The sequence below is a fragment of the Martes martes genome (assembly GCF_963455335.1).
Source record: "Martes martes genome assembly, chromosome: 11".
Lineage (NCBI taxonomy): Eukaryota > Metazoa > Chordata > Mammalia > Carnivora > Mustelidae > Martes > Martes martes.
The window spans coordinates 101,577,233-101,605,205 of NC_137899.1; the positions used below are offsets into that span (position 1 = coordinate 101,577,233).

The 27,973-nt window shown below is 53.4% G+C and overlaps 1 protein-coding gene across 1 annotated transcript; it reads left to right on the forward strand.

Annotated features, from left to right (window-relative positions):
- Positions 1-6,081: 6,081 nt before the first annotated feature.
- ZNF783 (zinc finger protein 783) lies at positions 6,082-23,222 on the forward strand (the record flags this gene model as incomplete). Its single annotated transcript, XM_080818982.1, has 7 exons — positions 6,082-6,105; positions 8,666-9,067; positions 9,151-9,277; positions 9,441-9,569; positions 16,902-17,030; positions 18,102-18,194; positions 20,055-23,222. 7 exons carry the CDS (start codon positions 6,082-6,084, stop codon positions 20,891-20,893), a joined length of 1,743 nt encoding a protein of 580 aa, XP_080675108.1. The 3' UTR covers positions 20,894-23,222.
- Between the last annotated feature and the right edge of the window lie 4,751 nt (positions 23,223-27,973).

The following is a 27,973-nucleotide window of genomic DNA, read 5'->3' on the forward strand; positions in this document are numbered from 1 at the left end:
AGAGCCGGATGCCCCATCGACTGAGCCCCGCAGGCGCCCCTGCCCCCACCCCCCTGTTGAGTGTTCTAGTGTGCCCAGTCTGTCTTGCATTGTGGGGAGAAAAAGTTACAGGGTAGGATTCTGGTTCTCTGGCAGTGTTTTCCTTGAGGCAGGAGGATAATTGCATTAGGCAGGTGGGCAGTAATAACGGCTAGTACTGAGCACTCTGTGCAAGGGATTATTTTTATTTTTATTTATTTATTTATAAAAGGTTTTATTTATTTATTTGATGGAGATCACAAGTAGGCAGAGAGGCAGGCGGGGGGGTGGGGGCAGAAGGGAGGCTCCCTGCTGAGCTGAGAGCCCGATGCGGGGCTCGATCCCAGGACCCTTGAGACCATGACCTGAGCCCACTGAGCCACCTAGGCGCCCCTAAAGATTTTACTTGAGAGAGCATGTGCGAGTGAGAGAGAGGAGCAGGAGAAGGGGCAGAGGAAGTAGCAGACTCCGCCCCGAGCAAGGAGCCCAATGTGTGGCTTGATCCTAGGACCCTGGGACCATAACCTGAGCCAAAGGCAGACTCAACCACCTGAGCCACCCAGGTGCCCCAGAATCTGGAGATTTTAACCAGATCTCCAGGTCAATCTCTGTACACAGAAATACCTTCTTGAGAGAGAACAAAATATCAGCTTCCCCTCCCTGCTTCAATTGTCTATCAAAAGTCAGTTCTGGGGGCGCCTGGGTGGCTCACTAGGTTGGGTCTCTGACTTAGGCTCAGTTCATGGTCTCTCAGTCCTGGGATCGAGCCCTGCATCGGGCTCTCTGCTCAGCAGGGAGCCTGCTTCCTCCTCTCTCTCTGCCTGCCTCTCTGCCTACTTGTGATCTCTGTCAAATAAATAAAATATTAAAAAAAAAAAAGCGCTGTTAGGTGCTGAGAAGGAAACAGGAAATGGAGCTGTCTGAAGGACAGGGATGATCAAGTTAGAAAGATTAAATCAGGGGCGCCTGGGTGGCTCGACAGGTTAAAGCCTCTGCCTTCGGCTCGGGTCATGATCCCAGGGTCCTGGGATTGAGCCCCACATTGGGCTCTCTGCTCAGCAGGGAGCCTGCTTCCCCCTCTCTTTCTGCCTCTCTGCCTCCTTGTGGTCTCTGTCTGTCAAATAAATAAATAAAATCTTAAAAAAAAAAAGATTAACTCAACACATGAGGAAGAATTAAGTACCAAACACTAGTGACTCTTCCTATTCCTACAGGTAGGGTCCTGATCATTGCCTACCAAAACCCTCCAAGAACCCAGCTGCTCTTCTACCCTTAACCACATCCTTTTTGCTAGCAGAGTTAATGTCCTGGCACACAAACTGGACATGGGCTTTCCTCCAAGACTTACAAGGATGTGACTGGCTACTGGTAAAGAGTGAGCTTTTTAGTATAGAACTTAGACTTTGACAAACCTAACCTGCTCCAAATTTCTTCACCTTTCACTCTAAATTATCTGTGCTGCTGCCATGTTGGGCTTCCAGCCATTTAGTGAATAAGCCATGCTGTCCATTTTCTAGGAATTCCCTTCTCTGTGAGCCAAATTCTGTTTTTGTTTTTTGTTTTTTAAAGATTTTATTTGACAGAAACACGGTGAGTGAGGGAGCACAGGCAGTTGGAGTGGGAGAGGGGGAAGCATGCTCCCTGCTGAGCAGAGAGCCAGATGTGGGGCTCGATCCCAGGACCCTGGGATCATGACCTGAGCTGAAGGCAGACACTTAACGACTGAGCCACCCAGGTGCCCACCCCAAATTCTCACTGCTGAGTTTATAAGCCCCCTTCTATGAAAGCCTCCCTCATTTGTCTTTTTTATTCAATAAATATATATCAGGGGCCCCTGGGTGGCTCAACGGGTTAAAGCCTCTGCCTTCGGCTCCGGTCATGATCTCAGGGTCCTGGGATTGAGCCCCGCATCTGGCTCTCTGCTCAGCAGGGAGCCTGCTTCCCCCTCTCTCTCTGCCTGCCTCTCTGCCTACTTGTGATCTCTCTCTCTCTGTCAAATAAATAAAATCTTTAAAATATATAAATGAGGGGCGCCTGGGTGGCTCAGTGGGTTAAAGCCTCTGCCTTCAACTCAGGTCATGATCCCAGGGTTCTGGGATCGAGCCCCACATCTGGCTCTCTGCTCAGCGAGGAACCTGCTTCCTCCTCTCTCTCTGCCTGCCTCTCTGCCTGCTTGTGATCTCTGTCAAATAAATAAATAAAATCTTAAAATAAAATAAAATAAAATATATAAATGAATAAATAAATAAAGATGTCAGTTCCTTAAAAAACAAAATCAAACACCTGATACCTAGGCACTGTTTTAAATACTTGATGTAGTAAGTGTACAAAGCAGATCTTTGCCCTAAATTTATATTCTATCAAAATCTGTCTCCTTCCTGTGCTGCACATTTGTATAAACCATTCCCAGACTAGCGCAAGATTCCATTCTGTTTGTGTGTCACGCACGAGTCTCTGAGTAGCCCCCATGTGCAAGGTCTGTGGAGGCGTGTACGGTTAAATCTGAGATCTTGCTCTTGGGTTTTTAGGCTGTTAAGGGAATCTAATTCAATTAGAAAATTACATGTCCCAAGTGAGGCTAAAAAAGGTCGAAATTCAGAGAACAATTACGTTTAGTTGTGAGGTGTTGGGGAAGACTATGAGAGGTGACTTTTGAACTGGATCTTTAAGGGTGGGAAGGACATTGTAGTTGGAGCTACAGGAGGAAGAGAGAAGACACTCTGGCCATATACACGTAATTCATTTGATTTGGCTAGAGGTTAAGATGTGAGAAGGCAGGTATTGGGGGACGTGGTTGGAAAGATGGGTTGGGATCAGGCTAAGGAGTTTGGATTTTATTGAGTTAGTAATGGGGAGCCGAGACTTTGAGCAAAAGGGTGACCAGATTCTAGCTGTGATTTAGGAACATTAATGAGAGTTCTATCATGTGGGTTTTTTGGTTTGCTTTTGGTTGGGGCTGGGGGATGTTAGGTTTCTGAACGAGACCCACAAGAGCCAATGAGGGCTTGACTGGGAGCAGCTGCAGTGGGAAGAGAGCCATGGGCAAGGCTGGATGGACAAGACCACCAAGGCGGAATCAACAGGATGTGATGATTTTCGTACCGGGACCAGACTCCACAGTTCTGCACACTGGGGCTTTGGATGTACTCACCATATTTGTTGAATGAACATGTATCATGGGTATTCACAGAATAGGGAGCTCACTCTTGTCTGAACTTGGGAAAGCTCCTCGGAAGAAGGGGGACTTGGTTATACTTCTGGTCTTCCTCTGCTAAGACTTCCCTTCCTAATGCTTTATAACTCTGCGGGGGTCCACTTCCGAATCTAACTTACATGCCTGGAAATTGGGGGAGGGGTGTCCTATGCATTCTCCCTTCGAGCTGCCCTCTCTCTTGGCTGGGATGTGCTGGTGGGGACACCAGTACCTTAGCATCTTGAGCCCACTTGAGTGACCCTAGATGGTGGTTCATGGGCCCTCGACTAATGACGACACCCCCTTTTGGGGGAGAGGCATGGTGATGGGCTGTTTCAGTGGCCTGTGCCTTGGTGGAGCCACCCCTGTTCTTCGAGGGTCTGCGCCTCCACTTTGGAAATGCAGTGTCAGCTCCCCGGGAGGTATTCAGGCTCGGGAGGTCTCATCCAGAAAAAGAGCAAACACAGGTAACATTAGTAAATAAGAATGGAGATACTTGTAGTTTATATTCGAGCTATACCGGGCTGGTCTGCTCAGCAAGCCACATGATGGGGTAAAGATTTTGCGCTTTTTGTTTAAAATATTTATAAAATAAGAGCATGGGAATGGGAGGCAGCTGTAGGAACCTGATAAACACAGTGTTTCTCACAGCGTGATCACCACGCCAGAAGAATCAGCAGCACCTGGGAACTAGTCAGAAGTCCAAGTTCTGGCCACTGCCACCCACTCCAGCCTCAGACCTGGACGCCCTGATACAGGTGCCCAGCAGTCTGTGTTTTAACCAGCACACCAGGAAGCGTGACGCACACTCAAGTCTGACTACCACTGACTGAAACTCTAAAAATCCAAGACACGTGGCGAAAATTAGAGCACTCTTCCCTGAACAGAGCTTATTAAATACTAGTGTTTTCTCCCTCTCCCATCCGTTTTCCAGACTCTTTGCAATGGGCATTGAATCTTATAAGCTCACAATTTACCAGTATTCTTTAAAAGATAATTTATTTATTTATTTGGTAGAGATGACAAGTAGGCAGAGAGGCAGGCAGAGAGAGGGGGGAGGCAGGCTCCCTGCTGAGCAGAGAGTCCGATGTGGGGCTCGATCCCAGGACCCCAAGATCATGACCTGAGACGAAGGCAGAGGCTTTAACCCACTGAGCCACCCAGGGTGCCCCAACTTACCAGTATTTTATAATCCTTAGTATTTTGATCTGATCAACCCCCCTGAGAGCCTAAGGATGCTCTTGATGCTTTCAGAACACACTTGCAAGTTATACGGTTGGATTATTTCAACAGTCATCCCCACAATGAATGATCTACATATTGATTGTATTTCTTAAACTTCCTAAGCTTGCCCTAAAGTCTAGGGGCGCACCTTACTTGGAGAAGATATCAGTTTCTTTCTTATATGTCAGCTGACCATGCCTTTGCTTGGATCAAAAATATGGGCAAAGAATTTTCTCCCCTTCCTCCAAAAAGAGAAAATACTAAAAAAAAAGCCTGCAGAATAATTTCCCCTGGGAAGAGTTTATAGGCTCAAGGCTCTGAGACTAAGATGAACGGGAAATGTGGAAAAGATAGAAGATAAAACTTAAACTGCATGTAGCACGTTTTACTTTATGTTTAGTGGTTAACTCTGGTTTTCCAAAATAAGACTCTTGGGTTACAGATCAGGAAGATGGGTCCCAGCTTGAGTGGTTTATTAGAGAAGTGTGAGGGTCCGAATTAAGTGTTGGATTATTCTTGCTGCACTCCCCGCCTGGAGCCAAAGCTACAGAAGATCCCCGCCTGGTGGCTGATGGGCAGGTGAAGACTGGGTGTGGCTTAGAAGGCTCCAGGGGACTCTGCGAAGCATCCCTGAGCAGAGTGCTGGGGACGTAGGTCCCCTGGGAAGGAGGAGGAGACCCAGGATTCCCAAAAGGGGATTTAGGGAAGGGAGAGAGAGATTTTTTTTGTTTTTAATGAAATAAATTTTTCTTGAGACTATTTGTTCTGGAAAACCAAACAAGTAGTTTGTTTTTTTTTTTTTAATTAATGTATGATTTTGTTTATTTGAGAGAGAGATGGCAAGAGAGAGCACAAGCAGGGAGGAGAGGGAGAAGCAGGCTCCCCGCTGAGCAGGGAGCCGGATGCGGGGCTCCATCCCAGGACCCTGAGATCACGACCTGAGCCGAAGGCAGCCACTTAACCGACTGAGTCCCCCAGGCGCGCAACAAGTAGTTCTAAAATCTGTCCCCCCCTACCCCTCCCTCGCCCGGCGCGACGTGTGTACCCACACCGAGTCACTTTGGGTCCTTGAGAGGCGTTGCGGCGGGAAAGCTACAGATACTTCAGATTCCCCGGCAAGGCCAGCCCTTCCTCCCCAGACACGGGAACTCCCACGTTTTCTTAGCGTCCTGCACAGCGGCTGCTTAGCTCCCTGACTCGATTCTCCCAAGTGGGACGCTGGGGCCCAAGCGTCCTGGAGGGGGACTAGGGGACAGGGCTGGGCCCCCCGAGCTGCCCCTGCACGGGGCCTGCGGGGAGCCCGCGCCGGCGTCCACTCCCGCGGCCCAGGCCAGGGCGGGCGGGCGGTCTCCGGACCCGGGACCCCCGAGGCCGCGAGGGCCGACGGGCGCGCGCGGAAGGCCGCGGGCTGCGGACGTGCGGTCCTTCGGGCTGCAGGGGGCGCTGTGCGCACCCTCGTGCCCGGCCGCGAGCGCAGCTCTTGTTTAAAGGGCCGACGGGGCACGTGGCTCGGACGCAGCTCGCGGCCGCCCGGCAGGAGCTCCGAGCCTGGGCGGCTCCGCTCCGCCTCCGTCGCCGCCCGCGCGCTGCGCCAGGCCCGCCAGGCCAGGCCGAGGACAGCCGCCGAGTGAGGGACGCAAGCAGCCATGGCCGAAGCGGCGCCCGCCCGGGTAAGCGCCCCGGCCCGCGGACGCCCGGACGGCCTGGGGCCAACGCCGCCGCCGCCGCGAGGGTCTGCGCCCCGCCGGCGTGGGGCGGCCCCGCCGCGCGGCCTCCTGCCTCCGCCTCCGCCCAGGCTGGCGCCCGCCGCGTCCCGCCGGCGCGGTCCGCCCCGCCGCCCCGGGTCTGGCGTCCGGGCCGGGCTTTCGGGTCGACCGAGCGGGCGGCCCAAATGGCAGGCTGGGCTGCGGGGCGCGGCGGGGCGGCCCCGACGTTGGGGGACAGGCCCTGCTTCCTAGCAGCACTTCAGATGACAGGCCTTGCCCTGAAGCGGGCTGGCTGTGTGTCCCGCCGGCCCCCCCTCCCCCCGTCCATTGTCTGGTCGGAGGCACGCAGGGACGACTGTCGCCCAGCGCCACGCGGTTCAGACAGCGCGAGTGTGAGGCTCAGGGAGGAGACTGGCCCAAGGTCACTCGCCGAGTCAGACGGTGGCCCGACGTCTAGGCCAGAACTTCGGGATTACACTCTCACGAAGGAAGGCACCCGGTGTTCTACATTTACCGAAGAGAAAGGTGTCGAATGCTGTTTACGAGAGGGACTGTAGGTAGATTGTTTCTCAGATTGGCATGTTGGATTAGATTATTTGGATTATTTTAGAATGTTGGCCGGTAATGCGCAGTATGCCCAATTCCGAGAAAATCTTTTGGCTAGTTTTGATACACCAGAAAATCCCTTGCAAACAGAGCTCAGTAAATGGTTTCTGCTATTATTAATACCTCTTAGTGAAGTTTTTGAAACCTTGATTTTTGTGGCTCCTTTGAAAGGAGGAACTTCCACTCCAACTCCTTTAATTAATGAGTTTGGTGTGTGCTTCCCTTAGGATTCCCTGAGTGCAAGGAGAGAAAGGGGGTAGGAATACTGTGGTTTGTGGCCCTGCCCCTGGGGAATACGCCCCCAGGGCTTTTCTGGAACTGCGTTGGTGACATCACCAGCTCCCACCTAGCCCGTGGCCAATCCCTCAGAACTTTGACCATTTCTTTCCATTTATTCCTTCCCTTTTGTCATCTTACAGTACCTGAGATTGCCAAGAAACTTTACAAACGGGAATGATTTGCTCCCAACTCTGCTTCTATACAGAATTTTTCTTCTGGAGAAGGAAGAACCACATAATTTTTTCTGCATTCCCCCATGGTCCCTTTACAACGGCAGGTTGTAAAAAGGTAGTTGTTACTGAATGAATGTTTAATTGTGGGGTCATTCATTCATTCATTCAGCAGTTAGCACTCTTTTAGGAGCTGCGAATACAATGGCGAATCACACACACCCTCGGGGAACTCACATTCTGGGGGAAACAAACCAGAACCCAGGCAGATGCATACCTGCATTCTTTTCTTTTCTATTTAAGATATTATTTATTTATTTGAGAAAGACAAATAGAAAGAGAGCACAAGCAGGAAGGAGAGGGAGAAGCAGACTCCCAGCGGAGTAGGGAGTCTGACACGGGGCTTGATCCCTGGACTCTGGGATCATGGCCTGGGCTGCAGGCGGAAGCTTAACCAGCTGAGCCACCCGGGGAACCTCCCCCCAACAAGGCTTTTAGCACCAGGTCCTGGGACTGGGCTGTTGTACGTGCTCTGGCTCATGCACCAGGCACAGGGTTGAGTCGAGGCACTCTAGAAGCTCTTTCCAAGGTGTCGAAGAACAATGGAATGAAAAAGGTGGAGAAAAAAAGCCCAGGGAGGGGGGGCACCTGGGTGGCTCAGTGGGTTAAAGCCTCTGCCTTCGGCTCAGGTCATGATCCCAGTGACCTGGGATCCAGCCCCGCATCGGGCTCTCTGCTCTGCAGGGAGCCTGCTTCCTCCTCTCTCTCTGCCTGCCTCTCTGCCTAGTTGTGATTTCTGTCTGTCAAATAAATAAAATATTAAAAAAAAAAAAAAAGAAAAAAAGCCCAGGGGAACCATTTCTTGTCCTGTCCCTGAGCCAGAACCATCAACAGCAGCATTGCCAGCAGCCTTACTGTTACCGTCTTAGCTGAATCCACGTGGGGCTTGCGTGTTTTGAGTGTGTACCACGTGCTAAGTGCTTTCAACAAAGACTGGGTCATTCTCACGATCATCTCCTGTGAGTACCGTTTTCTAGACGTGGAAGTGAAGTTGAAAGCTTCGTGGGAAGACCGTGCCCAGAGGCAGCCAGCTTGGGAGCGGCGGGCTTGCCGCTTGGACCGGGGCTCTCGGGCAGCAGAGCTCATGTTCTCTGCGCTTCCAGGCCTATCCCTTCGTCTGCGGAGGAGGAGACTAAGGTCCAAGATGGAAGCCCCCCCCCCCCCCCCAGCCGCAGATGCTTTTGTCTTTGGCCCTGTGTTTCCTCCCGTTTTCCATTGCTAACGCCTTGGTCCAGCCAGTGTTTTCTGCCCTTCACTGATGTCCCTGCCTCCCTCCAACACCTGCCTGATTGGCCCTTAGGATCCCAGCTGGGGCCTTCCCCAGGCAGGTGTCATCGTGAGGCTTTTCGAAGTACGCATTTAGTTGGTGTCATTCAGAGACCATCTCCCCTTTCTCTCCTTGTGGCCAGGCTCCCGAGAGGGACAAGCAGACAGAGGATGAAAGCCCTTCGACACCTCCTCTGTCACCCCCACCAGCTGCGGAGAAGAACTCTTACCTGTACTCCACGGAGATCACACTGTGGACGGTGGTGGCCGCCATCCAGGCCTTGGAGAAGAAGGTGGACTCCTGCCTGGCCCGCTTGCTGACCCTGGAGGGGCGGACGGGGACGGCCGAGAAGAAGCTGGCGGACTGCGAGAAGACGGCCGTGGAGTTCGGGAACCAGCTGGAGGGCAAGTGGGCCGTGCTGGGGACCCTGCTGCAGGAGTACGGGCTGCTGCAGAGGCGGCTGGAGAACATGGAGAACCTGCTGAGGAACCGAAATTTCTGGATCCTGCGCCTGCCCCCAGGCAGCACGGGGGAGGCCCCCAAGGTATCCCTCGGGCCCCTGGGGTGGGACAGCCCGAGGGACTGTGCCTGTGTGTGGGTGAGCATGCGTGACCCTTGTGGTTCCAGGTGCCCGTGACCTTTGATGACGTGGCCGTGTATTTCTCTGAGCCAGAGTGGGGCAAGCTGGACGAGTGGCAGAAGGAGCTCTACAAGCACGTGATGCGGGGCAACTACGAGATGCTGGTGTCCCTGGGTAAGGCTGCGGAGGCGGCGATCTGGGTCTGTGTCCACAGATCGGCCTCCAGCGGTCTGCGTCTTTGCTTTGACTTCTGTTCTCAGTGTCTCTGCAGCTCTGCGGACAGCTGCGGGGGCGGGTGTCCCGGCTTGACCCGGCTCTCCTTCCCTCCCATATACAGATTATGCCATCTCCAAACCAGACATCTTGACCCGGATGGAGAGGGGAGAAGAGCCTTGTCCTGGAGGCCCGTGGGGCCAGGAGGAGGGAAGTAGGAGGGAGGCAGCCCAGCCAAGGAGGCCAAGCCCTGGTGAGTGGGGGGCGAGACGGGGGAGTGAGTGGGCCACACTGCTCTCCTGGGCTTTCCAGACGTGCTGTGAGGCCAGGAAGGGGCACAGGCCCTGAACCCAAAATGGGGCCCACTCTGTCCTAGGCCAGCCTCGTCAGGGGCGGGGGCGGAGCTTAGAACCGTTGGGTTTCGGCTTCTGAAGCCGGCGGCCAGCGGTACTGGCATCGTGTGGTTGTCGTGAGGACTCCGGGACACGGCGGCCGTCTGGCTCGTACTTGCCGAGCGCTGTGTAAGCCGGGACTTAGGGCCGCCGGTGACCGTGCGAGCAGCCGCAGCTCTCCTGCTGCCCCTCTAGCTCGCCCCCTCCTCCTCTGCCCCCACCCCCGACGTGAGCCTGCGGCTGTAAGGCCCGTCACCTACGGCTTCCCCGTGTGGACACGGCCCTCCCAGGGAGCGGCCAGGGCCGACTTGGTCCCCACAGCTGGTGTGGTAAGGGACGATGCGGTTCCCAAGTTGACTTCAGAGCCTTCTGGGAGGCTTTTTTAGAAGTTAAATTAAAAAAAATAAGTGGGGGATGCCTGGGTGGCTCAGTTGGTTAAGCGGCTGCCTTCGGCAGGTCATGATCCCACGGTCCTGGGATCAAGTCCCACATCGGGCTCTTTGCTCAGCAGGGAGCCTGCCTCTCCCTCTGCCTCTGCCTGCCTCTCTGTCTGCCTGTGCTCACTCTCTCTGACAAATAAATAAATAAAATCTTAAAAAAAAAAATGGTCGTAGAGAGGAGTACAGCAAACCTCTGCGAGAGCGTCACCCATGTGGGGCGGCGATCGAGCATTGGCCACGTTGGCCTCCCCCGTCTCTTCCCGCTCTTTTTTTTTTTTTTTTTTTTTTTTTTTTTTTTTTAAAGATTTTATTTATTTATTTGACAGAGAGAGATCACAGGTAGGCAGAGAGGCAGGCAGAGGGAGAGGAGGAAGTAGGGTCCCTGCTGAGCAGAGAGCCCCATGCGGGGCTCGATCCCAGGACCCTGGGATCACGACCTGAGCTGAAGGCAGAGGCTTTAACCCACTGAGCCACCCAGGTGCCCCTCTTCCCGCTCTTTGAGCGAAACCGACCTACCAGTGTCGGAAGCAGCAGATGAACACCTGCCCCGCGTCCGGGTGCTCTTTTCCCCAAGTGTCTCAAAACTGTTTGCTGTAGGTGGCAGGTCCTGATGCGGGGACACGGAAGTCCACCTGTTGCATTCGATTTATAAAAAGCCCCCCTCCCGCCCCAAATTTAACAGCCTTGTTGAGATAAAGTTAGCATCCCAGGCAGTTCCCGGATTGGAGTATACAGCTCGGTGTCACTCTTCCTCACAGCTGTGTACCGTCACCACAGCTGGAACTTTCCTTGCCCGCCAAAGAGAAGCCTGTCCCCGTGGTGTTGACTTCCTGTTTCCCTTCCGCTGCTCCCCAGCCCGAGGCAACTACTCATCTGCTCTCTTGTGTCTTAGATTTGCCTGTTCTGGACATTTCACGTGAACGGAGTCCTGCTGTGTGCGACCTTTCATGTCTGCCGTCTGTCACTGAGCGCGTGCTCCGGGCTTCCCCACCTTGTGGCCTGCGGCACTGCCTCCCTGGGCACACACATTGCTGCCTTCTGTCGCTCCGCTCCTCGGTTCATGCCCATCCTCCTCTCCCCCTCTTCAATATTATTTATTTGTTGACATTCTAATGTCATTCATCTTTTTTTTTTTTAAGGTTTTATTTATTTGTCAGAGAGTGAGATAGAGCGAACACAAACGGGGAGCAGCAGAGGGTCAAGCAGAGTCCCCACCACACAGAGAGCACGATGCAGGGCTCGATCCCAGGACCCCGAGATCATGACCTGAGCTGAAGGCAGAGGCTTAACCTACTGAGCCACCCAGGCGCACCATAAAGTCATTTATCTTTTCAAATGCCATCATTTCCCGTATTCTGGATTTGGTGTCATTTATTCTTCTCTTTCTTGAATTTCCTATAAACTGGTAGATCAGGAGGCTTCTTTGGGTTTGGGTTCAAGTTCAACCTCACGGGGCCGCATGGCTTCAGAGGTGGTGGCGTGTACTCCCTGCCAGGCCCTCGGCACGAGGCACCGAGGCTCCGTCCGCCTGCCTTCTGGTGATCCTGGGCTCTGTCTTCTGTTACAAAGCTCCCCATCACCTTCTCACCTGCTGATTTTACTGGTCATTGAACATTGTTCCCCAGATTTGTTATTCCATTAGGGGTTGCAAAATGGTGAGAGTCTGTCATACTTAGGCAGTGCATCGGTGAAATTCTTTTACAAACAGTGCTTTCCCTAATCAACTCTTAGTTACCCTGAAATAGTCTATACAGAAGAGGCAGGATAGAAGCTTAATTCTTTTCCTTTATCAGTTTTCACAGTGAAGTTACTCCCTTAGGAGCCTTCAAAGGTGACCAGTACTTGGGCTTTTTCTTTTTTTTTTTTTCTGACTTTTTTTAATGATTTCACAGACTTTTAAATATTTTATATATGCCAATCATTTGCAGCCATTATTTTTTGTGCTTAAATTGTCCCATCTTTAGCTTATGGGAGCCCTTTCAAGTTGGCCCTGAGGTCATTTTGATGTGACTTCAGTGGCTTTCGGATACCATAAGATGTTCTAGAATCATCTAGTGTATTTCCTGCCTCAGACCTGGAATACAAATTTCTCCAAGGAGTATTGATTCAGTGACAAATAATATTTGGATACCTCAATATGAGTGCTAGTAATTGCTAATTTTTGGCATTACTTCTAGGCCTTTTCAGAAAAAAAAATTTTTTTTTAGAAAATACATATTTTTTTAAGGATTTTATTCATTTATTTGACAGAGATCACAAGTAGGCAGAGAGGCAGGCAGAGAGAGGGGGATGGGAAGCAGGCTCCCTGCCGAGCAGAGAGTCCGAAGCGGGGCTTGATCCCAGGACCGGTCCCAGGACCAATCCCAGGACCAATCCCAGGACCCTGGGATCATGACCTGAGCTGAAAGCAGAGGCTTTAACCCACTGAGCCACCCAGGCGCCCCTAGAAAATATGTATTTTGGGGGCACCTGGGTGGGTCAGTGGGTTAAGCCTCTGCCTTCGGCTTGGGTCATGATCTCAGGGTCCTGGGATGGAGCCCCGTATCGAGCTCTCTGCTCAGCAGGGAGCCTGCTTCCCCCTCTCTCTCTGCCTGCTTCACTGCCTACTTGTGATCTCTCTCTCTCTGTCAAGTGGATAAATAAAATCTTTTAAGGAAAAAAATAAGTATTTTTGGAAAGGAAACAATCATGAGTTCATAGTGATATTTCTCATTCAAATTTAATGTTCTTTGATCTTATACTTGAGTATCACTTTTCTTTTACATGGAAATCTTAAACAATTAGACTTTTGATTGAAGGCTGAAATTTTTCTGCAGCTCTTTTGTCCTCTGAACATATTCCATTCAGGACTTATAGACAAAGTAATGCCTTTTATTTTTATTTTATTTTATTTTTTAAAAGATTTTATTTATTTATTTGACAGAGACGCAGTGAGAGAAGGAACACAAACAGAGGGCGTGGGAGAGGGAGAAGCAGGCTTCCTGCTGAGCAGGGACCCCCCTATGCGGGGCTCAATCCCAGGACCCTGGGACAGTAACCTGAGCCAGAGGCAGACGTTTAACTGAGCCACCCAGGTGCCCCGAAGTAATGCCTTTTAAAGTCACTTGAAATAATTATTTTCTCTGTGGGGTTATGTCACCAACTTGATATACAGTTAAGTTCATTTGTTTCTATTTATTTTTAGATTGTTTATTTATTTTAAAAAGATTTTAAAAAATTTTTAAAAAGATTTTATTTATTTGACATAGCAAGGAGGGAGCATAAGCAGAGGGAGTGAGAGAGGGAGAAGCAGGCCTCCTGCTGAGCAGAGAGACCAGTGTGAGGCTTATTATCCCAGGACCTTGGGATCATGACCCCAGCTGAAGGCAGAGGATTAGCTGACTGAGCCACACAGGTGGCCCTATTTTTAGGTGTTTAGAAGTGGCTCTTTTTACCTTTTCATTTAACATTTTGAATACACAAAGCATGTTATGTTTGCAAAGTCAGAATGGTTTAAAAGGATGCATTCAGGAAAGTCTTATTTCCATTCTTATTCCCTTGTCCCTATAGATAATCATTTTTTTAAAAAGATTTTATTTATTTATTTATTTGACAGAGAGTGAGATTGCACAAGCAGGGACAGTACAGGGGGAGAGGGAGAAACAGGCTCCCTGATAAGCAAGGAGCCCTATGTGGGGCTTGATCCCAGGACTGCAGGATCATGACCTAAGCCGAAGACAGATGCCCAACCGATTGAGCCAGCCAGGCACCCCTCTTCTGAGAGTTTTGTGTTTTAGCTCTTACATTTAGATCTTTGATTCATTTGAGTTAGTTTTTATATATGGAATTAGATAAAGATCCAACTTTATTCTTTTGCATGTGGATATGCAGTTTTCCCAGCACCATTTGTTGAAAAGACTGTCCTTTCCCCATTGAGTGGTCTTGGGATGCTTCTAAGATGTCACTTGACTAGGTATGTGAAGGTTTATGTCTTAGTTCTGTTTATTTATTCTGTTGATGCTAGTACTACCACACTGTTTTGATTACAGTGTCTTTGTAAGTTTTGAAATTAGGAAATCATTCCACTTTGTTCTTCCTCCTTAATATTGTTTTCACTCTTTGGGGTCCCTTAAGATTCCATATGAATTTTAGGATGGGGTTTTTCTCTTTCTGTAAAAAATGCCATTGAGACTTTGATAGAGATTGCATTGAATCTGTAGGTCACTTTAGTAGTTAATATAAACAATATTAAGCCTTCCAATCCATGAACATGGTATGTTTCCATTTACTTATTATGCCTTTAATTTCTTTCTGCAGTGTTTTGTAGTTTTCATTGTAAAGGTCTTTCACCTCCTTGGTTAAATAGTTCCTTTTTTTTTTTTTTTTAAGATTTTATTTATTTATTTGACAGAGAGACAGAGATCACAAGTAGGCAGAGTGGCAGGCAGAGAGAGGGGGGAAGCAGGCTCCCTGCTGAACAGAGAGCCTGAAGCGGGGCTTGATCCCAGGACCCTGAGATCATGACCTGAGCCAAAGGCAGAGGCTTAACCCACTGAGGCACCCAGGCGCCCCGGTTAAATAATTCCTGAGGGTTTCATTCTTTTTGATACTATTATAAATGGAATTGTTTCTGTAATTTTCTTTTCAAATTGTTTGTTATTAGTGTATAGAAATAATAATTTTTGTATATTGACTTTTGTCCTGCTAGTTTGTTGAATTAGTTTGCTAGTTCTTTGTGGAATCTTTAGGGTTTTCTGCATATTTCATCTTTGAAGAGATAATTTTATTTCTTCCTTTCCAATTTGGATGTTATTTATTTCTGTTTCTTGTTAACTTACTCTGGCTAGGGCTTCCAGTCCTACTGGACTGGAACATTTTGCCTTGTTCCTAATCTTAGGGGAAAAGCTTTCATTCTTTGACCATTGAATGTGATGTTCACTGTTGGTTTTTCATATATGGCTTTTATTATGTTGAGATAGTTTCTGTGTCTGGTCTTTTGAATGGTTTTATCATGGAAGGGTGTTGAATTTCTTCAGATGCTTTTTCTGCATCAATTGAGATGTTTTCCCTGTTTTCATGAGGTGTTTTCCCTTCGTTCTGTTAATACTGTATTCTGTTGGTTTTGTTTCATATGCTCAACTAACATTGCATTCCAGGAATACACTCCACTTGGTCATGGTGTTTAAAATCTTTTTTTTTTTTTTTAAGATTTTATTTATTTGGGGCGCCTGGGTGGCTCAGTGGGTTAAAGCCTCTGCCTTCGGCTCAGGTCATGATCCCGGGGTCCTGGGATCGAGCCCCGCATCGGGCTCTCTGCTCCGTGGAGAGCCTGCTTTCTCCTCTCTCTCTGCCTGCCTCTCTGCCTGCTTGTGATCTCTGTCTGTCAAATAAATAAATACAAATCTTAAAAAAAAAAAAAAGATTTTATTTATTTATTTATTTGACAGACAGAGATCACAAAGTAGGCAGAGAGGCAGGCAGGGGGGTGGGGGGGAAGCAGGCTCCCTGCTGAGCAGAGAGCCCGGGGCTCGATCCCAGGACCCTGGGATCATGACCCGAGCTGAAGGCAGAGGCTTTAACCCACTGAGCCACCCAGGTGCCCCTGGTCATGGTGTTTAATCCTTTTTTTCCCCCCCAAGATTTCATTTATTTATTTGAGAGAGAGAGAGCATGAGGGGGTGGGGTGGCAGAGGGATAGGGAGAAGCAGACTCCCCATTGAGCAGGGAGCAGGGAGCCTGATGCAGGGCTCGATCTCAGGACCCTGGGATCATGACCTGAGCCGAAGACACATGCTTAACGACTGAGCCACCCAGGCGCCCCATTAGCAGTGTATTTTTCATGATACCTCTCTTACATGAGGGTGGGTGAGTATCTTGTTATTTATGGGCCATTTAAATTTCTTACTCTGTGAACTCTTTGTTCATCTGTTTTGACCTAGAACCTTTTTAAAAATGCAACTAATGGGCGCCCAGGTGGCTCGTTCGGTTATGCATCTGACTTTGGCCCGGGTCATCATCTCAGGGTCCTGGGATTGAGTCCCGAGTCAGGCTCCATGCTCAGCAGGGAGTCTGCTGCTCTCTGCCCCTCTCTCTCTGTTTCTCCCTCTCCCCACTCATGTTCACACTTGTGCGTGTGCGCTCTCTCTCTCTCTCAGATATATTAAATCTTTAAAAAAAAACAAAACTGCAGGGGCACCTGTGTAACTTAGTTGGTTAAGCATCTGCTTTTGGCTCCAGTCATGATCCTAGGACCTTAGGATCAAGCCCCATGTCCGGCTCCCTGCTCATCGGGCAACCTGCTTCTCCTCTCTCTGCCCCTCCACTTGCTTGTGCGTGCATGCACTCGCTGTCTCTGTCTCTGCCCCTCAAATAAGTAAAATCTTTAAAAATAAATACAATAAAATCTTTTTCAAGAAATGCGTAATTCCTAGGCCTACCCGGAACCACCGATGAGAATCTTGGGGTGCTTCCAGGGGGATCCCTATACATCAGGGAGGCATAGGACTTGGGTCCGGAAGCCACTGTTGTGTTGTTCTGAGCCGGGACGCCCTAACAAGCCACATGACTTGTCTGGTACGCTGAGACGTTACTATGCTGTGTCTTTTCCTTCTCTTTTAGCCACAAAGTATCAGTGAAGTCCACTTAAATGTCCTAGCCTGTGTTTGACCTGATGCCCCCCAGTCCCAGCGACTGCAGGCGGCCCTGCATCACAGGCGCCTGCCACCGGGAGGGATCTCTGTGTTGTCCTTGGCGTCACTGAGTTGCATTTTCCAGGCGTCCCTCCACGTCCAGAGCACATCCTCGGCCCCGTCAGCCCTGCCCGGGAAGAACCAAAAGAGGAGCAGGCCGCCAGGCGCCGGCAAGACTCCGAGGCGGGAGTGACCGGACCCGGAGCCAGCACGGGTGAGTGAGGGCCGCCGGGCCGCCGTGCGAAGAGCACCTTGACGACACGACCAGACGGGTGCTACTGAGAAACGTGCCGAAGCGTGAGGGTGGGACAGATGGCGGGCACCAGGCTTGGCTGAGCTGGACGGGCTTCCTGGGAAGGGGACCCTGCGACAGGCCTTCGAGGAGGAAGCGTGGAGTTTAGCTGGGAACGAAGGGTGTTTTTCGCAGGAGAAAATGGGCTGAGCCGAAGTGTGGGTTCCTGAGGCCTGCTGGGGGCCAGGCCCTCTGGCCGGGCTGGAGCGAGGGGAAGGGCACACGGAGGCGGGTACTGGGCCTCCTCAGGCTTCCTGCGATGGTCCCGTTAACCGGGCGGTGTGTGTTCTGGGCCCAGTGCGGTGCTGGCACGTGCATTCATTCCTTAGCAAACGTCCTCTCTCTGGAGGCCTGTGGGGGACTCTCTGGCTTCAGTTCCCCTTCCAGTGCTCTCTGTCTGCTCGTGTGTGAAGGAAGTTCCTGTCCGTCCTTTCACAAAAATAGAGCACAACGCCGAGGGCATTTGGCCTCACACGTGGCATTTCCTCCAGCGCCCCGCTCTCGGCCTCCAGCCTGGCTTTGCTGGCTTGCCCTCTCCTGCCCTCGTCCTCCTCGTTCCCGCGGGCCTGACTTTTCAGTCTGGGTTGCTTTCCCTCCAGTGACTATGAGCTCCCTGAGGGTGGGGGTGACCCTCCCTCTCTCCCCGGTGCCCTCCTGCCAGCCAGTGTGTGAGCAGAGAGGACCTTCTCTTTGTCCCTGCTCCCCTGCAGACGTGGCACCGGGCCCCAGGGGCCTCCCCAAACCCTCTGTCGTTCGGCGGTCCGTGAGGGTGACGGAGTTGTCCGCTGGCCCGGGTGGGAACTAGGGGCACGGCCTTCACGGCTTTCCTCTCCCCTCCGAAGCAGAGGCCGTGGAGCGGGCAGTCCTCTGGGCAGAGCCCTGGGGCCCCCTCCTCCTGGCAGGCGTTCGAGCACATCCGGGGTCTGCTTGGAGCCTGTGCCGTCCTGCACGAGCCCGGTGCCGGGAAGGGCCCTCACAGTGTCTCTCGCACAGGGCCTCCAGCCGCGGTTAAACAGGAGCAAGAATTTTCAGGTGGGGCGTCTCCAACATCCCCTCCCAGGGAGAGGCTGCCCGGCATGGGGCCAGGTGAGTGACGGGAGGGGCCCTTGGCTGTGGGGTGGGAGGCGGGGCAGTGGGCCCCGGGAAGGTGCTTCTTCCTAGGGGTCCCTGCCTCATTCCCAGGTCCTGTTGCCTTGGGGCTCTTCGCGACCCCGACCGTCTAGGTCCTGGTCTTCCCCCATCACGTCTGGCCTGGTGGGAAGGTGCTGCTCGAACACAGGCTGCACGCACCAGGTTTGGGGTCCGGTGACAGAAGGGCCTCATGGCAACCCTGTGAATCGTCCCGGCGCACAACCTCCGATGTCTCACAGTTTGGATGCGGTGGTCTACGATTTAAATTCAGGTCCCCCGCCTAGAGGCCACAAAACCGGGCTTACACCCTGATGAGCAGGAAAAAAATGTAGCAATTATCGCCCATTCTAGCTTTGGGGTGGTTTTATGTCCTGACAGAAAGGGCTCCAGTTCTCACCTGGTTCCATCCTGCTTTGATGGGAGGCAGAGGTGAGATGTGGACCCACCTTGGGGTTGTGGCACGGTGGGAGTCCAAGCTGGAGATGGGCTCCAAATGAAGAGGTCTGGGAACCTTGGCCTTCATATGGAATAGGGCCGGAGACCCACACTAATCCCCAAGTTTAGGAATACCACGGTAGCCCATTAAATGCAACACTTCAGATGCAAAGTTCAGATGATTCTTAGACACTCTTAACTGATTCTGTAGCTGTAGGACTAAATTACAAATGGCAGGGTCATGTCCAACATAGAAACCAAAGTTTTGTCCGGAGTTATTTGTGAGGGTTGCTGGGAAGCTGCACTTGAGCAAAGAACCCTGAGGTCTTGACATCAGGTGCTGGTCCAGAAGGTTCGGCAGTTAGCAGCAGTCTCCTGGGATGGGATTTAAATTCATGCTTCAGCAAGAAGAGAACTCCCTCTTGCTCTGGACCTTGGAAATCGCTCGTAAGGGGCTAAAGGTTCCATTCTAATAGGCAGAGGGTAAGGTTCACTGTCAGCCTTCGAACAGACTGAGCTGCTGGGCCCTGGGGGAGGTCAGAGAAACCAGTCGGGGCTGATTCCAGAAAAGCCCAGAGGGGAACAGAAGTGAAGGATCTCGAAGAGTTCACGGTGTTCCAGGTAGGGCCTGTGGCCGGGATCTTCCTTCCCAGCACCAGGGCCCGTGTGTTGCCTCCAAGCCCCCACTCTCCTCTGTCCTGGCAGTTTCCAGCCTCAGTCCCATCTCAGAGTCAAGTGTTGACTTACACTGAGGTCCAGCCAGGAAGCGGAGGTCCTCGTGCCTCCCGCCTGTCCCCGGAGAGCAGGTGCCAGACAGGGAGCGGATGCTCAGGTAGATTTGTTACGTGGACGAGGAGCTCCGAGTGTGGCTGAAACGCCCTCCTCCTCCGGGCCTGAGGCTCCTCACCTGCCCCGGTGGCCCCAGGGCTCACTGTCATTCACAGATGGGAACTAACATCATCAGAACTCCTGGGGATCCTGTATGGCCAGTGTGTCTCAGGGTGCAGGGTCTCCTCTGCATCCTCTGACCTGTTTGCTTTCACTCCGTCTACCCTCTGACCCCCGGCGCCCTGGCTTCTGGTTTTGTGGCTTTGTCTCCTCTCTCCTGATGTCCGTAGCTTGGCCTCCAGGAATGGGCTCTGTGACAGCAAACAGCCGGTGGGGGGCTGCTCAGGCGACGGTGCCTGCTCAGTAGGGCCAAGGGATAAGGGTCCCTGGTGTGTGTGCTGTGAGCACTTGCAGGAGAAAGGGCTCCGTGAAGACGGGAGCAAGGGGATGCCAATATGGCTAGGGCTGTGCTCGGAGCCCCGGGCTGGGTGGCGTGGCCTCGGTGGGCACCAGTGTGGCCCGCTTGAAGTCAGTGGAGATTCCTTTCTCCAGGTGGTGGCAGCGTGGTCATCAAGACAGAAGCCCAGTCCGAGGACGAGATGACACCCGAGCAGCTCTTCCTGGGCGAGTCCCACAGCCAGCCCGTGTGTAGGATGGCCAAGGGGCCCAGGAGCAGGACGGAGGGCCCCGGCCGGCTGCGTGCGGCAGGGGTGCCACGGGTGCGGGCGGGAGACCCGCGGGTCCCCGGGGCCGTGGGGGAGCCGCCCCGCATCCTCCCTCGCCGGCGAGAGCGGACCTTCCCCTGCCCTGACTGTGGGCAGAGTTTCCGCTTGAAGATTAACCTGACCATTCACCAGCGGACCCACGTGGAGGAGGAGCCCAGGGAGACTCCGGGGAGCTCGCCCCCCGGCTGGGGGGAGGCCGCTTCCACTCTGGAGCCGGGGGAGGTGGTGGTGCCCGGCCCGGTCATCCGCTGGCTGCCCGAGGAGCCCGGAGGCCGCCGCTCCCTGGCGGGCCGCTCCCTCCTGGCGCGGCGGCCGGCGGCGGGCAAGGTGTACCACTGCAGCGAGTGCCTGCGCTTCTTCCAGCAGCGGAAGAGTCTGCTGCTGCACCAGCGCCTGCACACGGGCACCAGCCAGGGCTGGCCGGCCTGTCCCTACTGCGGCAAGGCCTTCCGCCGGCCGTCCGACCTCTTCCGCCACCAGCGCATCCACACGGGCGAGCGGCCCTACCAGTGCCCCCAGTGCGGCCGCGCCTTCAACCGGAACCACCACCTGGCCGTGCACATGCAGACTCACGCCCGAGGCCAGGCGGGCCCGCACTGCCCTGCTTCCCCGGCCCTCCCCCGGAGCCCCCCGCGGCCCCGGCCCAGCCACAGCGAGGAGGGCTGAGCGGCCAGGAGCCTGCAGGGGCACCCTCCGGCTCTCCCGGGGCACCCCCCAGGACTTCTGTCCGCCTTCAGGCCTTACCCCCGGTGCCTGGCGCTGGTTCCTCGTTCTGGAATAGCTTTGGAGAGAGCTTTTTTCCATTCAGATGGGAAGCAGTGACCTTTTTGGTGACAGTGTGTGTATGACCAGATGCCTCAATTTCCTATTTCCTAAGTTTGTCACTCTTCGCTGCCTTTTCTACATTCCTGACTTAGAAAGGATCCCTTAAGGCTTTGAGAATGCCAACTTTTGGTGAGAGACTTTGGTGGGTACCTGAGAGGGCCAAGAGGACTGGAGATAGTGGCCCTTCCAGTAGGGGGCGATGGAGACACGGAGGGCCTGCGGCTCCTAATGTACACAGAGGTCACAGCAGAGTGGACAGTTTGAAGAGTAGGTGCTGGAAATTTGAGTTTTCCTACTATGTTATTTTGAAACCTTTTTTTCCCTTCCTTATGGAGTTTTTCCTAGTGTTTTTTTAAGGGTTACGTGTGATTGCAAAGGGGACCAGGAGCCCTGAGGGGCAGGAATTATTCTGCTACCTCCTTGCATGTGGGGATGGTGGAGGGGCTGTCCAGATCAGCCCAGGTACTGGTGGGGGCTTGGCTGCTGCTCTGACATGGGGTGCCTTCCTGGGTATGCATTCTTTGGCCAGAGTGCTTCCCAATATCCCAACATCCGTGATTGATTTTGGTTATTAGTTGAGAGGGGAAACCGAGGTCTGGAGTGGCGGACCCTTCCCCCAAGGTCTCAGTATTATGGGTATGCACGCTCCATGGACTTAGGGGGTGGGGGAGGTGCAGACCCAGCCCAGGAAGCTCCTCCCGGAGAGGAAGCTCCTGATGTGGATGAGGCTGGGAAGCCAGGCTGGATTCCTGGGCTACCAAGGCCTGAGCTGTCGCGTTAAAGGAGTGGTCTGTTCCAAGAACTTGGGGCTGGTAGCCGAGATAGGCCAAGAGATGGGGGTGGGTTTCTTTAACCACCTCCTGTGTCATGTTCCTCACCTGTCAGAGGGGGTAATGACCCCGGTGCATCCTACCTCACCTTAGCTTTTCCAGGGTTGCAAAAGATTAAGAGGCAGTGGGGCAAACAGGAAGCCTGGTTGTATCCTCTTTTCCAGTTCAGAACCCCCCTTTCTCTTCTATGTTCTCCAGCTCTTTGCCCCGGTCAGAATCCCTCAGGAAAGACCTTTATTTTCTAGGGTGAGTGGAAGGTCTCGGGTGAAGAGCGAGGTGAGACTTTCCCGTTGGGCTATATCCGCAAGGAGCCCTTTGTATTTCAGTGGAACAAATTCTTACCAAAGCAATGAGGTTCGGACCGTAGAAGTTCGGGCAATAGCGTCAGGCCTCCTGGAGAAGTCTTGGTGGCAGCTAGCATCTGTGCCTCTTCGGTCACACCACTTTGGGTGCTGCCTAGAGAGCAACCCTTGGTTTGGGCGATTTGAAACTGGAGTACTGCGTCCTCAGCTATTTTGATTGTTGTCTTACTGGCCTTGGCACTATGTGAAGTGTCCAGCGTTCAGACCGCTTCCAGGCGTCTGGGTCCCTGGCTGTGCCACTTCTTGTCCCTCTGACCCTCCTCCCTCTCCCAAAGTCCTGAACAGAGTTGAGGGCAGATGGGAACGTTGCCATCATCTCTGGGGCAAGAGTGAGTATGCAAGTCGGTGAGAGCCCAGCCAAGCTCCCCTGGGCTTGGGAGGAAGGGCTGCCACCCTCCCCAACTATGCATTCTGCTCGTCTCCTCTGGCATCCCCAACCCTCAGGAGGGGCCCCGCCAGTCAGGGCTGGGCTGCCAAGTGTTCAGACAGGATATGGTGCAAATGGAGCTGCTCTGAGCCTTCCTCTTCCCTGTAAGAGCTCGTCTCGGGGTGTTTCCTGGGGATGCCTCAAGGCTCGAAAGTCCTAGACCTTTCTAAGGCTAAATGTCCTGTGTAACACGGGTACTCCAGCAATAGTATAAACCAGGGGTGATCGCTGGACACAGACCCTCTCATTTCTTCCCAAGCACTCTGTGCTGGTTCGTGGTCGGGCCCTGTGAGCTTGCTGGCACTCGATAGGTGTTCAGAGAACATTCTTTACACTGAAAGGAGCCGACGCATGCAGCGTGGTGCGGGAGCCAGAGTGGTGTTCCAGAAGCTGGCAGCTAGAAACCGGTTTGGCCTTCGAGGGGCTCCTAGCTCTGTGTCTTGGCTTCCTTGTTTGGAAACAAGGAAGGGTGCGGTCCTGGTGCTAGAGGCCCTTAGGAACTTTGACGGTGGCGGCCCTTTGCCTTCATCGGTGCTCAATAAATATGTTGAATTGATGAGTGCGCATGGTCCGTTGCTTGCTCTCCGGGAGTCAGCCCTTCCGGGCAGTCTGACCTCCAGGTCGGCCCGCTGCCCCCGCACGGGCCAGGGGACCCCAGGCTGCGCCGGTGCGTGAGAGCGTCCCCCGAGCCACGCCCCATCAGCCGCTAGCCCCGCCCACCCTGGGAGTCCCCTGGGGGGGGCGGGGCCTCTCCCCGACCAGTGGGAGACCGGCTCCCGGCCTGGGGGCTGCGCCGTGGGCGTGCTGGGGGCGGAGCTTATGGGATTGGCCAATGAGGAGCGGGCTCCGGGACTCGGGGCAGGGCCGCCGCCTGCCGGGGCTGCCGAGACGTCGGCGCCATGCTCGCGCGCTCCTCGAGCCCGGCCCGCGCTCCGGTTAGCGCGGTCGTCCCGGAGGATGTCCTGGAATTGGGGAGGCGCAGCCCGCGTGGAGGGGTGATGACCACCGCGACGCTCGAGGCCGCCGCTGTGTGAGGTCAACGATAAAGGACCTTCTCCTCTCTTGGCCGCAGTTTGCCGGTGTACGGACTTACCCGCCGGATTTCCGAGGTTCCCGCCAGCGCCGACGTCTGGGGGAGCCCGCGCTGTGGGGAGGGGGCAGCATGGACCGCGGACGTCCTCACTCCAGAGACCTTCCCCGGCTTTCCCCTCTTGGACCTGCCTTTCAGCCCATCCACCCCGCCCCCAGCACTGACCCCTTAGGGAGACCATCACCCCATTGTCACCCCCTTTTCCGTGCTGAGACCTGTTGCTGTCATCTTGGGGGGTTACTTTCCTCCCCAGCCTAGGCCCTTGCCTTCCTCCTGTGCAGCTGTCTTCCATCCGACTGGGAGGATCCCCTAAAACTCTTCCAGGCCCGAACTCTGATTTCAGTCAGGCTGCGTTTGAGGGCCTGCTTGCTCTTTTCCGCAATTCGCCAAGAAATCCTTCCTGCTGCTGCTGGGAGGGGGTCTGGGTTAGAGAGGACCTTCGGTTATGTGTGCTCCAGGCTCAGATTGGACTTAGTCTGTCCCTAGCCGATGTGACAACTGTTAAGACGAGATTTTCCCTCCTCTCCGAAGGTGGAGATGTCATCTCCTGGTAGAAAATAGCTCTGAAATGGTTTTAGGTCCATTCCTGAGTGCCAGATCTATGACAGCGCGTTACGGGACTGGAAGTTGTTCATCCTTAATCTGTGCAGACCAGATCCTCGTCCTCCAGGCTACACCTTGCACTGATCGGAAGCCAGACTCAGAGATGGAACAATGGCACAGTGAGAGAAGGACGGAAGGGACAAGAGTCTGATGATTCGTACCTAGCCCGTGTTGAACATTTTGCAAAGCGCTTTCTGGAGGAGGTATCGGGGGAGCCTCAGTTGCACAGAATTGGGCTAATCAGTCTTTGGTTCACAACACAGTCTGATTGTCGGCCCTCAGCCTTTATGTTTGTTTTAGTAATAATAACATGTGCCAAAGCCAGTAATACACGCCGAGTGCTTTTCCACACCTTTAGTTCACTTCATCCTCACAACTACCCGCAAAACATGCAGGATTCGAATAGCAGGAGAGGCGTCGAGTCAACTTCTAGTAAAGTTGCATTTCGAGGAAGGTTTCCAATATACCTCAGGTGTCTCTGGGGAGGCACTCCTGAATTTCTGACTCGATTACTTCTAGTAATATGCGATAAATTTTCTATGCCCTGGGGCAGGATATTTTTTGAACTATTTCCTTGTTCTGACTGCTCTCGGGTGCTGGCTTTCAACTTTCTCTGGCTCCATTTCCTGGCAGCTAGGACCGGCCCAGTGTGGAGGGCACTCGGGGCTGGTAAACAAGGCACCTGGGTCACGGGGTGCTAATAGGCAGGTCAGGAGGTCACACGCCAGTAAATGTCAGGGTGGAGGGCCTTAGAGACACCAAAGCCAGAACAACAGAACCTTACCTCTGAGTTCTGAGTAATGGGGGAAGGTCTGCTCTAGAACGCTCCACGGCTGACATAGCATCCCCAGAGTGCACTGGTCCCCTGGGAAGTTTTCTGGACCACTCACTTCCTCACTTCTGGGCTGTGTTCCCAGATGAAGGAAAGAAGTTTGGCTCAGTAATTGGCTAAGCCAGTATCTCTATTATGTGGTTGAGCTGTGATTCAAATCCATTACACTCTGTCCAGTCATGACGGAATGCTTTGTTATGCATCTTCCATTGCCCCTGGGTCTTGGTTCAGGATTCTTCCCTTGGGGGCTCTGTGGTGTCCAGCGTCCACTGCCGGCCAGGGTCTGTTTGGGGGTCTGACCAGAGAGGTCTTGTGGCATCCAAACAAGTTTCCCCCATTTTAAAGGACCCTGTAGTGGGAATGGCTCTGGTACCTCTCTCATGGTGGCAGCAAAGGGGAGGCCCCCAAGGTACAGGAACTTGCTTGGCTCCAGCAGTGTCCTCAGACTCATAGTGGAGGGAGTGCCATGTCTGCTAAAACTTGACCTTTTGGCTCCTTTTTTTTTTTTTTTTGAGAGAGAATTCCAAGCAGACTCTGCGCTGAACATGGAGCCTGATGTGGGGCTGGATCTCACACCCCTGAGATCACGACCTGAGCCAAAACCAAGAGTCAGACACTTATCTGACTGCACCACCCAGGCGCCCCCTGGGCCTCTTGGCTCTTGATGCCAGTCACCAGTTGACTTTAAAGGGCTTGAGGAATCTCAGAAGAGAAGTGTGACACAGTGGAGAGGGCTTCAGGGCAAAGGGCATGGGCTTGGCCGGGAGGATTATGGTCGTGCTTGCCGCTCCAGAGTGACCTCGGAGGGTGAGGCCTGGCTCGGGTTGGAGAAATCACAAAAACTGCATGGGAACCTGGGAGAGGGCACGAGAACCCAGGAGTGCTGATCCTGAATCCTTCTAGCCACTGGTCCCTGCGCTCATCTGAAGCAGGTGTGCTGGAGATGAGGTTGCATTTGCCTGGTGGTCTGGCCAGCAATGCCCTCTGGTTTGGGGGCGGGGAGAGGAGACGAGCTGGTTTTACCATTCTCTGAAATGGCTGTGACTCATGCTGGTGGGGAACTTACACTTCCACGTGTCCCCGACCACAGAAGATGCGGCCGTGTGACTCTGATCAGGAGTGGGGCAGCCTGGGAGACCGGCAGAAAGAGCTCCGCAAGCATGTGAAAGGGCACGGTGAGACTCTGGTCTCCCTGGGTAAGAGGCGGGCTCCTGGGTTTCCGGGCCCAGAGTCCTTGGCTTTACTCCTTTACTGAACCAAATGAGCCTCTTGGATTAAAAGCACTTTGAGGTCCTTTGATCAACTGTCTTCAAGCAGGTAGAAGGTATCCTTAATTCCCGTGTTTGGGTTTAATGACATGACATGAGATGCAGGGAGGTGGAATGACTTATCCAAGGTCTCATGGAGACTGTGACTCCGCGGCCTCTCCTCACTGTACTGCCCTTCTCGTGGCACCAGGGGCAGCTCTTACACGCACATCTTTCATCTGCCAGCCTGTTTATCTCTGGGGAGCTGCGGCCTCCCCCTGATATTTGCACTTCTAGGACTCACTGAGCTGTACTGCGCACACTCTGAGTTCTCCAGAAATGGCTGAATGAAGGCTGTATTGGAGGCATCTTCTTAAGACAGGTCCAGAAAAGGAGGTTGAGTCCGTGTGCACGTGTGTGTTTGTGTAAGACATGATGAAACAGACTTTGTAGCTGCCACACTCCCATCCCAGTTCAGCGTGCACACCTGAGTTCTCCCGCTGCTTCGAGCTGCCCAGCAGGTGGCCTTTTGTCTACTCGCCCCAGTTGGGAGGCTGAGGCCCAGAGCAAGGTGGCTTCCTTCCCTTTGCCTGGCCACCAGTGTTCCCCTTCCAGAAGATAGTCCCGTGTGCTGCGCGGCCACGGGATAAGGGAAGATGCTGGGCGCAGGGGAGCAGGGGAAGGGAGGGCCGCAGTCGGCCTGCACTCAGGATGCACAAACTGACAGCCGCCCTCCGCGCGTGACTCGCTCCCTGTCCCGGGCCTCAGCTTCCCCATCTGTCGCATGAGGTGGCGGGACTGGGTGACTTTGGGTTCTTCCTGCCTTTCTTGGATTCTACTCTATCCCCCGTCGGGGCAGCAGGTTGGGGGCTTTCCTCCTGGCCTGGTCACTGGCCCTGTCTGCAAAGGGAGCACGGGGGGTCTGCTGTACCCCACACTCGTGCCGTCCTTTACACATCTTGAAGGGGGGGGTGGATTCTACTCGAAACGTCTGGCAGGCACCCTTTCCCTTTAAGGCCTGCAGAGCCAAGCCCCATCACTGCCTTCAGGGCACCAGGCCTCTCTCCCTCCCTCACAGACCGCGCCACCACTGAGCCCGAGCTCCAGACCCCAGCAGAGATGGGCGGCAAAGCAGGCAGCGGAGCGGGGTGACAGCTCCCAGAGCCCGTCCCCTCGAGAAAAGTGCAGGCCCCGCGTTCCCCCTTCACCTGGTGAGGGCATTCTGGTGTCAGGAGTCCCCCCATTTGGAGAAACAGACAGGGGGGTGCAGTGAGGGGCCGTTAGGGCCAGACCCAGTAGGCTGGCGCCCAGGGAATGCCTGTGTTATCCCCCGCCCCCCGCACTGCCTGGCCCTTTGGAAAATTAGATGAAGGATGAACAACGGTAGCTCGGTTGTCTTTTCTCTCTCAGATGGTAGCAGTGCCTTCAACATGCAGTTTTCAAAGCCTTTTTTTTTTTTTCTTTTTTTTTAAGGCCAGGAACCCTTTATTTGAATAACAGCTGGAAACCTACAGCCCCGGGCAGAGCAGG